The 17,992-nt window shown below is 37.8% G+C and overlaps 1 protein-coding gene across 4 annotated transcripts in view; it reads left to right on the top strand.

Annotated features, from left to right (window-relative positions):
- RALGPS2 (Ral GEF with PH domain and SH3 binding motif 2) overlaps window positions 1-17,992 on the top strand; it is a 94,944-nt gene that overhangs the window by 22,637 nt on the left and 54,315 nt on the right. For all 4 annotated transcript variants that reach the window (XM_054587717.1, XM_054587716.1, XM_054587715.1 and 1 more), the window contains exons 6-7: window positions 3,622-3,714; window positions 9,185-9,311. In XM_054587717.1, the coding sequence (XP_054443692.1) occupies window positions 3,622-3,714; window positions 9,185-9,311 (220 nt within the window). The remainder of the gene's footprint in view (window positions 1-3,621; window positions 3,715-9,184; window positions 9,312-17,992) is intronic.

Raw genomic sequence — 17,992 nt, 5'->3', positions numbered from 1 at the left:
AGGGAATAAGACTTTATTTTTAAAAGAATAGTGTAAATGAAGGTGTTAACCAAATGTGATAATTGCGTTTGTTGAGGGGGGGTAGGTAATAAACCGGCAAGAGGAGTGGAGCGTGGGTTCCGAGGGCAGGCCGCATCCAGAGAGGAGGGTGGAACAGGATGTTCCACGTGAGGACACCAGGATTTTACTAAAACTTTTAACAACTCCAGATTTATGTTAAGGTCACTAAGAAGTGGTATGTGTGTAGTCACATTCTTTATTGTCCTTGTAATAAGTATATAATTTAGCTTACCTGTGAATGAAAGAAGATGGACTAAGATGAGGATACTGCTTTACTAACTCTAAGTGTTATAATTGTAAAATTTCAATTATTGTAAGTTACACCTCATGTATTTTCCTTGAGCTCGTGGGAGCGGTTTTATTCTAAGATTCTGGGGCACTAGGTGGCAGAACTAGCCTTCTAAAACTCAGTATTTTGCTGAAATGTCATAAAATTTCTAAAAACATTCTTTGTGGTAAGTTAGATAAATATTGGGTTTTAGCTCATAGAAATTCATTACTTTTCCCCGTAGATTATGAATTTGCATTATTGTTTTTTGGTATTTTTGTTAGTTTTTTATGTGCTTGTATATCCCACTCAAAACCACCAAATTTTACCCATCAAACCTTCCATTATCCTTCTCACCAAATAATCGTTTAATTCCAGTTCAGACTCTTAAACTTGGAGTTATGTTTGAAAGTGCTTGCTTTTATCCCAAGCCCTAAATTCATAGCTTTTTGTCTCATCACTGTGTCTTAAGTTCTTCTATTCTGACTCTCTGCCTTCTGTATTCAGTTTATTATAAAGCCGGCAGGTCTTTTTTTTCTTTCAGTAGATTGTATCAGTTAGGGTCCTCTGGAAACAGAAAAATATATATAAATATAGTATATAAATTGACGTAAAAAATTGGCTCTTGGGGTTGAGGGCCAGCAAGTCTGACGTCTGTAGGGCAGGAGGCTAGCTAGCCCCATCCTGAGGTGGGAGTTGAGGCTGTAGTCTGGAGGTAGAAGCTCTTCTGTAGGAAACTTCAGTTTTTCCTCCTAAGGTGGTTTAGCTGATTAGATGTGGCCTACCTGATTATAGAGTGTAATCTTTTTGTTAAAATGAACTGAGTCTGGATGTTAACCACATCTACAAAATATCTTCACAGCAACACCTAGATTCCTGTTTGATTAAATAACTGAGTACTGGAGCCTAAAACTAAGTATCAGTAGACACAAAAGAGTATTTATAAAATATGCTTAACATATCAAAAGAATGACAGTGTAGTTAACCTTTACACACAGCCCCCTCTTAATTCCCATACACCTTTTCACAGGCAGTCCCCTGACCTAACCTAAATTTTGTTTGCTTTTTTTAAATAGTTGTACTATATATGTGTGTGTCCCTGAATAACACATTGCTGTATATGGTTTTGAGTCTTGCTTGAATTGAATTATTCTGTAATCATTTTATATTTTCATAATTTAGTTGTGTATTTTGTTTGTTTTATACTCAGCAGTGTTACTGAGTGCTTTCAGGTATATCTCTGTTGTATTCTGTTGTTTGCTTATACCACAAACTGTTTAGTATGTTCTAGCTTGGATAGTTTCCAGATTTTTGGTGTTACAAACACTGCTGCCATAAAGCATTCTTGTGCCAGTCTTTTGGTCCTCATGTGAAGCTGAAGCCCTAGAACTACAGAGAGAAAAGACAAATTACCTTCAAAGAATGACAGACCCATAGCTTTCATTGAATCTGATGAGAATGAACATTTTTTTCTATTTTGGCCATTTAGGTTTTCTTTCCTGAAATGTCTATTCAAGATCTTTGAACAATTTCCTATTATGATGTTGGTCTTTTCTTGATTTTTATAGGGCGGGGGGGGGAGGCGCGGAGAGAGAGTGTGTATGTGTGTAATCTCTAGTTCTCTATTGTATACTTCGCATGTATATTCCTGTTAATGGCTTGTCTCATCATTCCTCTTTTCATGTTATCTTTTGACATAGATGTTCTTAGCTTAGTAATAAAACTTACTCATCTTTAATTTTTATTGTCTTAGTTAAGGATATCTTATTTAAGAAAGCCTAACCTAATCTCTGAGTATATCAGAAATATTTTCTTAATTAGCCTTTAAAAGTTTTATGGCTTTGATTTTATACTTCAGTATTTACTCTGCCTGGAGTAAATCTAATATATAATAATATGTATGAATTATGGATTTCAGTTCATAATGTTCTGAATAATCATTCTGGCAGCATTCTTAAAAGTCCCTTCTTTCTTAAAACTCTATTTTATTTTGTCTGGATGAATCTTTATGTCACACTTGTTCTTGAAAAATGCTATTTCAGACTTAGACTTTTTTTTTTTTTTTTTTTTTTTAAATTTATTTACTCTGCTTGGGATTCCTTAAGTTCCTGGCCTTAGGAATTAGTGTCTTTCAGTAATTTGGGAAAATAACCTGCCATTGTCTCTCAAATATTGTTTCTACCTACCCCATTTGTTTTACTATTTCCTGACTTAAATTAGATAAATAATGGCCTTTTTGCTGTACTTGTCATGTCTCCTGTTTTTCACTTTTTAAAGTCTTTGGCTTTTACATTGCATTCTGGATAGTGCCTTCATATTTAACATTTCATTTATTTGAGGGCCATACCTGATGTTGAATTCCTGTTTCTTTGTGCTTTTTCATTTTCCTCCTCTTTTTTCTTTTTTACTTGAGTTCATATTTCTTGAAACTTTATGGGGCTTCTTTGACGCCTGTGTTAAGGTGGCGTACTAGCCTGAGTTTTCCAGAAAAACCAAACCCCTTCCCTTCCCTTAGTTCTAATGTTCAGAAAAGGATTTTTGCCTTGGAGTCTGTTGAGAGTGGATGAGACCAGGTTTAAATGACTTATTTTTAGATAGGGCCATTAGACTGTAAGCATATCATAGAATGAAGAAGTCTGGAAAATGAGCAATAAATGTCAAGTAGATGTCTTGGCAAACTGACAGCACCTGTTGTTAGGTACCAGTTTTCTGCAAGGAGACTGTCAAAAGCAAGGTCTGGTGCTGGGCAGCAGGTGGATGGCAGAGCATAAATGAAGAACACAGGATTGTGGGGTTGGGGCCAGAGGAAGCAGGAAATTGAGACGGACTAGAGAAAGCAGGTTTGAACCCTGGACCTGGCACAGTGGGGGTATTGAGCAGGAAACCATATCAGGATCCTGGGCATAGACCCTGTCCTTGAAATTTGGATCATGAGACAGAGGCTTCGTAATATTTTGTAAGGAAGAAGACTGATTGCTGGATACCAGAGTGCGTGATCATACCTGGGAAACTTGATGAGCCATAGCTTTGGTTTTCTTAATGTATTACCAACTGGAGGTAGCTAGATTCCCAGAGTTTGGGGGCAGTACCAGGTTAGAACATGGAATCTCCGCCGTGGGCCAGAAGCAACTTAATGTGAAACAGTGGGCTCTCTAAAGGCAAAGCTCAGCAAGGAGGGAGGTTAAGTGCTGGACACTACCAGTTGCCTAGGTTGTACTTGTTGTTACTGTCAAGTTTTTTTTGTATTCATGCTATTTATTTTTCATCTCTTCTCTTTTTTCTTAAATCTTCAGAAACTGTACGAGCTGAATAACCTCCATGCGCTCATGGCAGTGGTTTCAGGATTACAGAGCGCCCCGATTTTTAGGTTGACGAAAACATGGGCGGTGAGTACTGCTTCTTAAGTTAAAGAAAGGTTAGCTTTCTGGTTGGAAGTGAAGATGTATTAGTTCCTTTTGTAGTGCTTAGTAACTAAGCTTAATATGATGATGATAGATGAGGATTTTTTAATTACTTTGTACTCTGTTTTTTGAAACCTACATTTTTGTTTCTCCTAAAGTGTTTCTGGGTAAATTACAGCTTGGTGCTTGGTTTCTTCTCTTTAGGAAGTCAGTTGTGCCAAACCTCTTTTTAACTTTTACAGAGGGAAAGGGAGACAAAAAGAGAGGGAGTGAAACATCAATGTGTGAGAGACACATTGATCGTTGCTTCTTGCATGCCCCCAACCAGGGGCCTGGCCTGTAACCTAGGCACGTGCCCTGACCAGGAATCAAACCAGTGACATTTTGGTTCACCAGCCAGCACTCAATCCACTGAGCAACACCAGCCAAGGTCTCAAACCTCTTTAACTAACTAGACAATATAGCCCTTCATGTTTAGTGATGGGAAAGTGTAAATACAAAAAAAAATTACATTTAATCATGTAAAGATTTTGCTTTTGGAAAGTTTGAGGAAACTCTAAATTTTAAGTTTCAAGGAGTATACTGACTTAGAGTTCCATTATTTTTTAGTCAGTCAATTTTGGGAGGTTTTCCCTTAGGAATAATAGAAAAAATCTGAGAGCATGGTGGTGTGCAGTGTTGCTGCACATTGCGGTATTATGTTAACCATATTTGGTTCTGTTACCTTAGCAAGGTCAAAATGTGAATTTTGACTTGTGCAAATTTTTGTATTTTCATCTTTGAGTGACATGATACTGGCCCTACGCTTTCTAGGTATTTTTGTTTAGATTTAAGTAAAATTTTACATTTAATTAAATCTTTTCATATTTAATACTGTTCTTTAATGTTAAAGAGGACAGATTTTGTTGATTACATTTTGTACGAAGGATTAGTGTATCCTTAGGGTCCTGTTACAAAGAAATGACTGAATGTAAAAATTTTCTTTTTTTTTAATTACTAAACTGTAACTATTCTTAATTAGCCTAATGTTGCTTTCATTTTTCATGGAGTCTGCAGGGACAGGTGTTTCTCATGAAAACCAGGGTGGATTTTCTATAGTGGAAGAATGTCAGTGTGGAAGAACTACAATCCTCTTTATATTTTATTTGTATTTTAGAAACACCTGGGCAGAGGGTTTTCCTACTTTAGAATTTATTTTCAATAACGGTGGCCTTATTCTCCTCTTAATTTGAATTTCATGGAGGAATGGAAATGATTATAAATATATAGTTATAAATTCCACCTTTGAAGTTTAGGGAAAAGAATTACACTCTGATTTATATTGTGGTTTAGAAAAGAGATATATTTCCCTTGAGTTAATTTTTATTTTCTTTGAGGTATTGTTATTGTCTCTCTCATATATTTTCATGGAAAAGATTTTTTAAATTTAGCAACAGCTCCATTATTAATATAAATAAAATTTTTGGTGTTCACATTAAATTTTAAAATATTCCATATTGTGCAGGGCACTGTGTAATAGCTTGGCATACAATAGTGAGTTACATAGATGGCCCCTTTCTTAGATAACATTCTACTGGGAAAAGATAAACTGTAAATACATAAATGATCCATCATAAATAGTGATGAATGTTCCGAAGAAAAATAAAGCAAAGTAAATGGATAGAAAGGAAAGCAGGGAGGTATTTCATGTAATATGTTGCAAGAGTCTCTAATAAGTGACAGTTGGGTAGAGACCTGGAGGAATTTAGAGGACCTTTCATGTGGATATCTGGGAAAAGAGAACTCCAAGCACCGGTAGTAGCCAGTACAACAAAGGCCCTAATAACTTTCAAAGAACAGCAGGGTCGCCAGTGTTGACTGTGGCGTGAGCTAGGAATGATGGGTGGTAGGAGGTGTGTCTGGAGAGGTGGCATTGAGCCAGGTGCTGGAGGTGTAATTTACCTTGGAGCCATAGAGAAGGAGTAGGCGGGCTGGGGGTGGGTTCTATTTTATACGTACCAAGTTGGAGTTGGCTGATAAATATCTGTGTGAGACTGTAAGGTCCGAGTGAGGGATCCAAGTTTAAGAGGGCAGTTGGAGCTACAGGTATGTTTTTGTGATCATCATAAAGACAGTGTTTAAAGCATGGGTCAGATAGGACCACCTGAGGCATAGGCGAAAAGCCCTAGAACCATGCAAGATTTAAATTTTGGAAAAACAGGGAATAGCAAGTATCATAGGTAGAAGTTTTCCACAGTCAGGTAAAGAAACTGTTTCAAGAAAGAATGATTAATTGCCAGTGTCAGTTGCTGCTAATACGTTGAATAAGGTGATAACTTCGAGACAACCATTGGATCTGGCGATTGAAAAGGACTGGTTTCGGTACCATGGTGGGGTGAAAGGCTGGTTCGATTTGAGGGGATAGTGGAGAAAATGGACAGCAAATACAGAGAATGTAAAGACTGGTGGGGTTTGGTTTGGTTTTGGAGGTGACCCCTATGATGGAGTGTTGTGTGCTGGTGGCAGTGATCTAATGTGGGGGGATGGTAGGAGGACAAGGGACTATTCCTGTGACACCCTCTCTTAGGCAAGAGGGAATTTGACCCAGGAGTCATGGTGCAGGAACAGTTGGTCCATTTTAACAGGAGAGAAGGGATGCATTTGGTTCCAGATGCAGCTAAGTTGGTGGATTTGGTGGTGGGATTTTGTAGTTCTTCTGATGCTTTGTTTCTTAATACGTGAGAAGCAAGTTCATTAATTGAGAGGGATGGCGGGGGAATTGTTGGAGGTTTGTGGGTTTTTTTAAAGACTTTATTTACTTTTACAGAGAGGGGGAGGAAGGGAGAAAAAGAGGGAGAGAAACATCAATGTGCAAGAGATACACAGATTTCACATGCCCCCACTCGAGAACCTGGCCTGCAACCAAGGCATGTGCCCTGACTGGGAATCGAACCAGCAACCTTTAGGTTCCCAGACCAGCATTCAGTCCACTGGTGGCAGTGGGGGGGAGGGGTGTTGCAGAGGAGAGAAATGGGGGGAAATTGGAACAATTTAAAAAAAAAGTCAAGTGGATAAAGCAGCTGCCAATGACTGTCAACAATACGGTATGCTTTAGTCAAAGATCAAATAAAATTTAAGAGAATGATAAACACAACATTCAGGATAGTGGCTACTGGTTACCTCTTAAAGATAAATTAAGGGAGTTGGATATGAAAGAAGCATAGATATGTGTTACTGGTATGCAGTTCGTAGGAAGGTGCATATTATTTGTTATAAAATTATTTTAATGAGAGTCACATCAGGGACCAAGGATAAGTGAGTGTCATAAACAAAGGATTATAATTAGTCTGCATCTGAGGTCCAGGGTAAATAAATAACTTACGGCTGCAAGCGCACACGTTTCTATACACTGTGTGGGATATCAATCAAGATGATGAGGGGTGATCTGGGAACCTTGTATTCCTTATGGGGATTGACAGGAGCAGGGAGTCATCCAGATTTTCCCAAAGCACATTGTTTCGTCCAAGTGGTGTGACGATCTGGTCAGGAATGCGTGAGGTCCCCTTGTTCCCACACCAGTGAGACTGTAAAGAGCTTCGCCCCCAGTTGTCATGCTCTTGGCCAGCGTGGCGCCTAAAACAGGCCGAGTTTAAATCATGTGATGAACTTTGTTTCCTTTCCCCCTTTTTGGAAGGAGGAATATAGTAGGATGACATTGTAGGGATCACGTTGGGAACATCGGGAAAACATTTGGAAGGAAAAGAAAATCAAGACTTCTCAGTAATGGCTGGGGCACAAGAGCCATGGATGAGTGTTTCTGAGCTATCACTAGGAAATTCCTATTTTAACATCTCTTACCCATATTATTCTTACCCATATTTTAAAATTCTCTTACCCATATTCTTCCTCTAAATAGTCTTCTGGAAACCAGTCTCTGCTACCCCACACCACACTGAACCACTTTAATCGGGTTATTGATTGATTATGAAAATTGCAAAATGTTATTTTTATATATATTTAGACCATGTCGTTCTTCAGCAGTTTGTATTTCAGATGTGGCGAGATCAGTTGAGTTCCAAGTAATTTGCTTCTCCTGATACTATACCAAAGTGTTTGAATGATTGACTTAGGTTACTGTTGTCCCTGCCATGTCACATCACTGTTTATGCACCCAAGGGCTATGTTATGTGGGGGAGAAAGGACGGTTAGACTTACAGGGAGCAGAGATTGGCACCTAATCTTGAATCTGCTAATCAGGTGCGTTGAAGCTGGACAGGGGAGAAGCCTGGGGAACCGCTGTTTGAGATCATGGAATATCTGTCTAAAATATGAAAGCAAAGGACTCATTGAAATCTTGTGTTTTAAAGATGAAGGGATGCTTGTCATTTTTCTGATAGAGATTATCTGAAGATAATCTGCATCTTAGAGCCTATAAAGAAATAGATTCCAACATCAGTCCCAATTCTGTACTTGCAATACTAGAAAGAGGAGTCCGTCAAGCGTCAGAATTCTTTTTATCTCCAGCACCAGCTTAAAACCCGAAAACCAGGGACCCATGTCTCTGTGAGTGGGTGACCGAGAGTGTTAGTGCATTATTCTGCTCCTTGCTTAACCTGTGATCGCCTTTGAGTCTCAGTGTCCTCATCTCTGAATTAACATGAGGACTTTTCTGTTAACCTCATTGGAGAATTAGATGAGAATTTTATTGGTGGAAGTGTTCTACATGCTATAAAATGACACTAATATTTCATGATAGAAATAAATAAAATGAAATATTGTTACATCATAATGAAAGAGTGACTTCATATGTTTGACGAAAAACATTTTTTTCCAGAGTATTCTTTGGAGTACTCCAAAGAATACTCAAAAAATATTTTCTGAACCTTTTTGTTAATGTTACCTGGAGGACTGACCTTGCTTTTCTTTTACCCTCCGTGACTGTCTCCACGTGTGTCAGAGGGCTCTCAAAACCAATCTGCCCTGAAGCCTCTTAAAACAATTTCAGTTGATTGCTCAACTATGTGTGATACAGCGTTGGTCAAAGGGATCAAAAAAAATGTCAAAAATCCAAAAATGCAAATCACATTTTTGTTTACAAATGTTTTACAAATAGTAAATATAGTTTACAAATAGTTTACAAATATTGTGGCCATGATTAGATTTGTCAAGAAAAATTCTTCAACAGAAATTGCTTGACCACTTAAAATAGTAAAAATGAGAAATAATGTATTATAACCTACTAAGTAACTTAATGACTTTGTACATACAGGAAATTATATTTTATGGTTAAGAGATTTGGGTTTATTATCTTAATAGACATGCCTGATTTTGTAATTTATGTATTACCAAATATAATTAAAGAAGGTATAACTTTGAAGTTAAATTCAAATTTACAGTAAATACAGCACAACTTCAAGTCTTTGCTGTAATAAAATGGGATTTGGAAATAACTTAGGTTTTTCTGTTTGTTTTTTAGTTATTAAGTCGAAAAGACAAAACTACCTTTGAAAAATTAGAATATGTCATGAGTAAAGAAGATAACTACAAAAGGCTCAGAGACTATATAAATAGTTTAAAGATGACACCCTGCATCCCCTATTTAGGTGAGTTCACGTCACTGTGTTCGTTACGCCTAGTTATTGCTCTGCTTGATCAGTAATTTATGTAAAATTCAAGATATTTTAAAAGTGTTTATAACCTTTAAAGAAATGACTGAGATTATTAAGCTGAAAAATTGACTAAAGGAAATATATTACCTTATTACTTAGGGTGTATTTTTATATTAAATTAGCCTTTCGCCCTTAGGAGTTTTTTTAATAGACTATCATTTTACTCCTTAAAGATGGGACCATATGGTAAAACAATACATTCTAGCTATTTAAGAATGCTTTTAAAGACTAAAACAGTAGTTTGCAATGAACTTCAGTGCTGTAAAAATATTTGATATTAACTAAAGAAATTGATCAAGAGATTTATTGAATTTATTTTTAACATCATTTTATATTTTATATAGTTGGCAGATAGTTTTGAAAAAAGCAGTCTCACTAAATGTTTGTGTTATTTTTTTTTAATAAAATAAGTTGTTCAGCTGTGGAAATTTGGATTAGTGCTAAGGCAAACAAATCTGTAGTTTATATATCATATCACTTGACTTAATAGTTATCTCTTTACTATATTTTTTAATGTTTATAAATTCCAAGACGTATTTAAGCAATAAAATTATAAGATTATTTTCAGCAAAATATGAATATTACTTTGTTAGACATTTGAATGAAAAGAAGTCTCAAACTGTCCCCTTTAAAATGTGTGTGTAAATTTACATACATAAAATATTCTATATGATATATATATGGCATAAGTTAAGTTGGTTTAATCCTGTATAGAGAGTAATCAAATGATAAACATTTATTTCTTTCTAATACCCTTTTTTCTCCTGTCTTTACTCCATCTTTTATATGACTGCTCATACTGGTTTTTCCAATAGCTGTTTTTGACAGTAATTGGAAAAACCTGTTATTTATTCAGGAGCTACCACAGTGTCATCTTTGATGGCTTCAGCTGCTATAGAGCATCAGCCTTAGCTTGTCAGAGAAGAATTGAGCTCGTTAATTAGAACCTTGTGGGACTTGTCCTGTTTCTTTGGTAAATAGCTTGGGACTATAGTGAGCCTGGCTGCACCAGAGAGGCTCCGGAGCTGGGTGTTGGGGGAAACATTCTGCATGTGTCCACTTCTTACCATAGCCTTGGCTGTGCCAGTTATTGAAAATACAATTTGGGGGAGAGGAGGAATAGAAGATCTTTAAAATATCAGTATCTTCAAACATTTTATAGGAGAAAGAACATTAGACTGAAAATCAGCAACCCTCAATTCCCAGATGACTCCACCACACTAACTTTTCAAGTCATTGACTTGTCTCCTGCATCCTTTTTTTTAACATTTTATTTATGTCTTTTTAGAAAGTGGGGGAGGGAGGGAAAAATGGAGAAAAACAGTGGTGTGTGAGAGAAACATCGATTGGTTGCCCCACACACACCCCGAGTTGGGGGACCTGGCCCGCAACCCAGGTTTGTGCCCTGACTGGGAATCAAACCAATGATCTCAGTTCACAGGCCAACGCCCAATCCACTGGGCCATGCCAGCCAGGGCTTCTTTGAACCTTGTTCTCTTTAGCTAGATGTAGCACACACAGGACCAGAATCTTGTTCTTTTTAAGGGTGGGTGGGACCACAGTGATCCTTCTCTCTCTTCTAATTGATTTATTTTACATTTGAGAACCCAAGGTTCAGAAGGTGGAAGACGTGGCTCATAGTCCTAAAACCTAGTTACCGGTGGGCCCTGGATCTGAGGACTTGATCTAGCATCTTTCCAATTATATGTGCAAAACTCTCATTCTAAAATTTGCCAGTTCTAGGATTATGTGTCTTTCTCATTGAAATATTTTTCTCAAATTCCATAATTTGTATCTTTCAGAAAAGGAGATCAGGATTCTTTTCTATTGAAAATGAGAAAATGGCAAAGTAATATAAACCTTTGTATTGTAATGTCGAGGTCCAGGGTCCTGATATTTTTCACAGTGGAGACTTCAGCACAGGATTTGAAGGTGTGCACACGCACACTCACGCGCATGTGGAGGGAGAGAAGGGGAAGAAAGCACTAGTGTGGCTGGAGTTCAGTGGGGCCTGGAGAGCTCTTCTGGCCAAGGACATGCCTGCTCTCTCCCAGCCCTGGTCCCTGAAACAAGCACTGTGTCTGTTTCTGTGGGTTAAAGCAAAGGGGGCAAATACTGAGGTGCTGAAGTTAGTTTGGAGAAAGCATTAAAACTGTTGTCTTTCCTGTATCTTCTGTTTGGTCTCCATTGACTCCTCTTCACTTTTCTTTAGTCTTACATGTTCTCATGACCCAAAATCTTCTCTCTCACTATCACCATGTAATTCTCTTTCATTTCCTGCCTAAGCCAGTAAAAAAGTATCCTGTTCTTCATTTTCCTTTTTCTTGCTGTTTTCTTTTGCTTTAGCATGCTGGTGTCGCCGTCTTCACTCAGATTTCTCCAGTAAGGTCACTGCTGACTTCCTAGTCGAAGCATTTAATAAGTATTTCTCAGGCCTTGTCTTAAATATGCGAGGTTGACACTAACTTCTGCTTCCTGAACGTCTCCACTCGTAGTACCAGTGCATCTTGGTTTACCTTCTGTACTTCAGGCTTTTGTTTTATTGGTTCCTCTTTGCCTTTCTCTTAATCTACCCTTACAGAGGTTTCAGTCCACATTTTTTCCTACTCTTTACACTCATTTGGAGTGGACTCCTTCAGACTTTTTCTACATACCACCTGCTGACGCCCAGATCTGGACTAGACCTGTGTATGCACCTGTCCATGTAATTCCTGGGGCCTGGTGACTTCTTAGGCACTCAGGTACTGATTGCATGAGGTATCCATAGGTAACTCTAATTCAGCATGTCTGGGAGTCAATTCGACGTCTTCCCCATTCCTCCAAACCTGACTCCATCTTATCTCCTAGCTCAGTGTAGCCTTGTCTACATTGGGGTCCTCAACCACCGGGCCACGGACCTGTACCAGGCCATGGCCTATTAGGAACCAGATCGCACAGCAGGAGGTGAGTGGCAGGCGAGCGAGTGCCCTGGTCCCTGGTGCTGGAAAGGCTGGGGACTGTTGGTCTGCACCGCTCCACATACTGGAAACTGGGCCTTTACTGGATTCCTCCTCCTCCTCTGCTTCTCATAGTCTCTGCTGAAATGAGATGCATATTTCAGAGGGTTATCCAAGAGTTAGAAACCAAAGGAGAAAAGTGCCAAAGAACTTAAGTTAGAAATACACACTTTAGTGTCTGTGTAACTTTATATATTGGTAGTCTTCATGTAATTATTCATCCCTCTACGAGTTTCTGAAGGCTCCGAGACTGTGATGTGATTGGGCAACATTTGGCATAAATATTTGGTAGACTTGTGAAAGGAAAGTGAAACATTTGTCAGGTAAATTATTGTGACTCAGTTTATCTTGTTCTCATCATGAAAATCATCTTTTTAATGTATTGATGGTTTTATTTTATAGCACATCTTGAAATTAAATATATTCCATCTATCAAAACATACATGCTTAAGAAAATGTGAAGCATTTTTAACTTACACAGCTGTGACTGCTTGATGTATTTACATCATAGACAGCTGGGTTTTTGTTTTATCCCTGATCTTCAGTACTAAAGTGTTGTGAAGAATGAAGATTTAACAGTAGTTAACACATATATCCTGTTAAAATTTACTTTGTTCATATTTTGTTCTAATTTAAAATGAATTCAGGTCATGGTTTTTAAATTTAACTTGTCTTGATTTTTAAAATCCTTTACTACTCATAAGAAACTAGGCCTTCTACAAATGCCAGAAATGTAGCGTTTACAAGATGCTGTACATTTGATAGGACAGAACTTGCCCTGAAGCCATTTGAAAGATAATATTCAATATGCAAATTGGTAGCTTCTATTTAACTTCCTCTTCAAGCATACAGAATTGTACAATACTACCCTCATGGCAAGAACACATCGACCAGAGGAACCTGGAGATCCTAGAGAAAAGGAAAAGGCTCCTCATACATGTCTTAACACTAGAATAGGATCCAAACTAATGGTGTTTTTGTCCCCAAAAATTATGATCAAAACCAACCATTCTTTGTGAAGCTTTAAAAAAAGGTGGTATGGGGATTTATATGCTGACAAAACTCTTTATTTTGATACTGCCAGATTTATCTATAATTCAGCAGGGATTGAATTCTAAGAAGTAGTAATGTTTTCTTAGCTTTCAATTCATCATCCCTTGAAAAGTTGTCTCTTCTGTTGGTTCTCATTCAAGGTAAAAATTAGCTTGCACAATATAGTAAAATATTCTTAGAATAAGGATACGATTTTTCTGGAGAGGAATAGCTTGGCAAATCTCAAGGAAAAAATTGTTTTATATGAGAATTATTGCTTCAAATCTGAAAATCATTAACAGGACTCATTTGTCCTTGTCATTGGAGAACAACCTTAAGGGGCTTATTGAAGAATTTGGCATGGAACGTTCTGCTTTGCTGGAGAGAAAGAAAAGCAGAACATTGTGCAAAAATAATTTAGTTGTATGAAACATGATATTCTTTCATGTGCATTTTCTAGCCTCAGTTCTACTTTATTTACATAACTTTGGGAAGATGCAGCAGCTCAGCCAGCTTATGTTTTGTGGGAAAGAAAGCATACACAGGTTGGGGCAAAAGTGGGTTTACAGTTGTCCGTGTGAAAATAATACAGTAATTAATAAATGATAACCCTAGAATAAACTGTTTCATGTACTCACAACTGTAATCCTACTTTTGCCCCACCCCATGTTTCTGAACCTCTGGGGGGAAGGACGTTGTTGCAGTTGTGTAGATTGCTCTAGGAGCAGTTGCTGGAAGCTCCTGCCCTGCTGTGGGGCACAAGCGCCTTGTCTGGATGTGTCTGCGTGGGGCTCCGCGCTCCTCCCCACCCCCCGCCACACACACTCTCTTAGTTTTGTATGCAATGTGTTAGATTTTCATAGTACACCTTTTTTTTTTTTTTTTGAGAAGAATAAGGCAGTCCTTACCCTACCCTTCTGTGCTCTAGTGCCCCCTCCGTCCCCTGTTCTCTGAAAAGCACCGTTTTATTTTCATTGTGATGTTTGCATTAATCTGCCTCCTCCTCAGCAGTAAGTTAGCCCTTCTTTGACTTGGTTCAAGGCTTTCTCCTTAGCATCTAGAACAAAAATAGGCACTTAGCAATATTTGTTGGAAGTTAATTAATTAAATGACCCTTTTCTGGCTTTTCCCATTTGTGCGGTAAATTTGTTTCAAATGCAGTAAATTTGTGTGGACATCAATTCCCTACCCGCCTCCAGTTTTCTTTTGGTGCCTTGGCTGGCTACCATTATTTGCTTAGCAGTGTGCCTGGTGCCAGAGACTAGCAGGGAATGAAACGGACTTTGTCCCTGCCTCACAGAACCTCGCAGCTCTTCAGAACCAAGGCTCGGGGTGCTGTTACTGCCTTGTGAATCATCTCTCCTAGCTCCTGGGTCATGGAAGAGGTACATGTCATAGCCAGGCTGTGTTAGTGCGTCCTCGTCGTCACAGCTAAGGAGGTGTTTAAAGCATGCCTAAACAGTACAAGGATCTTCAGATTTTATCTGATCCTTTTATTTTTCAGTGGTTTTTACCTATCTTGATCTCTCAGTAATATGTGGTTCTTTAGTTTTCATTAGTTTTAGAAACTTCTATTAACCTATGCACAAATATTTTCAAAAATAATAGCTTTTAATTTACATTTTCATTCAGATAATTTCAACAGAGTCCAAAGCTTTCTTCAGCTGTGTGGCTATTGAGATTTCTTTCCTTCCCCTTTGGTAGAATTGTACTTGGTTAAATATATAAAAGGCTCTGAACTGATCTCAAAATGCCTAGTGGTTTAAAAATATTGGCTTTTAATATTTAAAGAGTTCTATTCCATTTTCCTTTCTTTGATTTGTGGATGCTATACACTATGGTTTACTTTACCTTATTCTTCGCACTAGATTGATTACATATACTACGTTCTAAAACAGCAGTAAAGCAGGTCAGGCGTTTTCTTCTGGATCCTGAGAATGAGCTCTGACCGAATGGCCGCCAGCCCAGGTTTTTCTTCAGCCAGAATTACAGCCCCATTTTCCATTACCTCATTCTTTTTCATATATTTAAAATTCCTCTAACATTCTTTAATGGTATATGTATATTCTGAAGTTATTTTCTGAAGGTTACTTCAGAAAAGGACTGGGGCTGGGGCTACACCAGTTTTTTTCTCCATGTTCATTGTTTTTCTTTAAGAACCCGTCTCTTTTTAAAAAAAATGTATAGCAGCTATGCAGATGTGCATTTCATTCACAAACAGAATCCAGCTCCCCAGTTCCAGCAGCTTTGCCAGTGGTGTTTCCAGCTGTTGCTATTTCAATAGTTTGTAATTTTTTAAAGCAAATTTTAACGGGAGAATAATAAAAATCTTAATAATTAATATTTATTTAGCACTCAATACTATATGCCTGATGCTGTGTACTTCACATAAATTCATTTGTAACAACAATTTTATAAGGTAAATGATACTATTGTTCATATTTTACAAATGAAGAAAGCAAGACAGGGAGGTTAAATTGACTTGCTATAAAGATATGCACTGTAAGTAATAAATATACAGTTAAAAAAAGAGTTATGGAATTCTATCAGTATTTTGGGAGTCTATATTTAGATTGAAATTCTGAGTTTGTTCCTCATCTTTCTTATAATTATCTATAGAATTACAACTTAATAACTGTTAACCTCACTGATAAAATTGGAAACTGAGCTTTTTTGGAGGTAGAGGGTGGGGCCATGGCTTTGTACGTAGAATTATTCTTTTCTTTCTTGCTTGGTTATCTTTCACAGACCCTAAAAGACTAAACATTTATTACTTGTTATGGTGTGATAATCTTTAACTTACTATTAAGTATAAAAATAGTAGTATTTACATTAGTATAGATTTCCAAGTAATTTAAAACATTACCATGATTACAGAAGTTTTTGCAGGGTTTTTATATTATTACCAGTGGGAATCCAAAGAAGAATGCCAGAAAAATTAGCACTTGAATATCATGACTCATAGAGTCATGTGAACATTAGACTAAAAATTGGTCTTTGTACTCTATCAGGCTTGAAGTCTAAAAATAAGTTTATTTGTAGATATCTACTAAATTTCAAGGTGGTATTTAATGTTGGCATTACCCAAAATCTCAAGTTTTAAAAGTCCACCTCAAAGATGCCAAGTTTCCCAGACATTGATGGCCTCCCATTGAGTATGGTAGAGTCTAAATCATTTTTAGAACAAGCTTTATTTCATCTTTTAAGAATAACTGACATAAACAGCCTTTCTCTAAACCAGCTCCAAAGTCATAGCTCAGTCTTAGTGAGGGTAAGGCAGCCACGTTTTTGTTCTTAGGTAACCTGCAAAGTAGCAGGTCAGGCCTTTCCTTCCACACAATTGACCTGTCTACTCTCTCACAGAGTCCTCATTAGGCTGAAATTCCTACTGTGTCTATTCCTGCCTTAATTTTTCTTTTTATTTTCTTATTGCTCAGTCTCTTTACTGTCTGCCATAGTAGCTGACATTGCTCTAGCAGGTTTGTTATGAAGATCGTGGGTCATTGTAATCTGATAGCTACAGTCTGCTGAGCCCTTACCTGTGCCAGGTATTATTCTCAATATTTTACCGAATGTATTACCATATGTATCATTTGATTTTACAGTAATCACATGAGCTAGGCACTGTCATTATCCCCATTTTGTAAATAAGAAAACTGAAGCAAGAGTATATAAATTGCCCAAGGTGACCCACCTGGCAGATGGTAGAGGGGGGCCATGAACCCAAGCGTTCTGACCTTAGAGCCTACCCTCAGTCATCACCTGATACTGCGGCTTTCTCCCTCCTCTCAAGGAACTCAGCTCGCCTCGGCTTTCCTGAAGCCCTCCGGCCCCCCTGCACGGAGCGCTGTCGGCTCTGCGGAGGCGGGTGGAGTGGGCCGAGGGGCCAAGGCAGTGTAGCGCGCGGCCCCGTTTTCTAGTTTGTACGTTGACTTTTACGTCATTCTAGCTTTACTAATATTTCTCTTCTGTGAAAATTCTGTTAGACTTGTCCTGATTGAGCTTTGGTTGGTCAAAAGGAAATGCTACAGTTCTGCTGAAATGCCCTAGTAAAGTATTATTTAATTAATATTTTATGTAACAATTAGATGTCTAATTCCCCTCGAACCTTGTTTTGTGTTTGGTGTTGGGGGGATGTCTGTCTGGGGGTGATGGGGAAGTACTTGAAAACCATTTTAAGAGGAGCATAAGTAAAACAAGGAATAATACCATGATAGGGTTTTGATGTTATCTTTACTTCTTTCACCCAAAGTTTTATCTTGAGATGTGACAGAGGAAAAACATTGGTTGTGTTGGTGGACTTGAGTTGTTCAAATAAATTAATGTCTTCAGTTTTTATTGGGTTTTCTTTTTGTTTGAGCAAAAGCCTCATGAGATTTCTCTAAAATTTTAGTTCACAAATGAATTAAGGACAGTTCAGCTATAAGCAGTGGAAGTATTTTTAGAAGGAAATTGTTTCAGAAGATGGGTAATAAGGTTAATAGTTGCAAAGACAAGTCAAAGATGTACACACTATAAAATGGAGTTAGTAATTTGAACTAACCAAACCCCTGTGGATTCTGCTCTGAAGCTGTTGAATCTCAGCAT

The sequence above is a fragment of the Pteronotus mesoamericanus genome, unplaced genomic scaffold, assembly GCF_021234165.1.
Source record: "Pteronotus mesoamericanus isolate MK-2021 breed Mesoamerican mustached bat unplaced genomic scaffold, CSHL_Meso_final scaffold_1186, whole genome shotgun sequence".
NCBI lineage: Eukaryota > Metazoa > Chordata > Mammalia > Chiroptera > Mormoopidae > Pteronotus > Pteronotus mesoamericanus.
The sequence above is the reverse complement of the archived record's forward strand: the minus strand, read 5'-3'. Positions and strand labels throughout refer to the sequence as shown.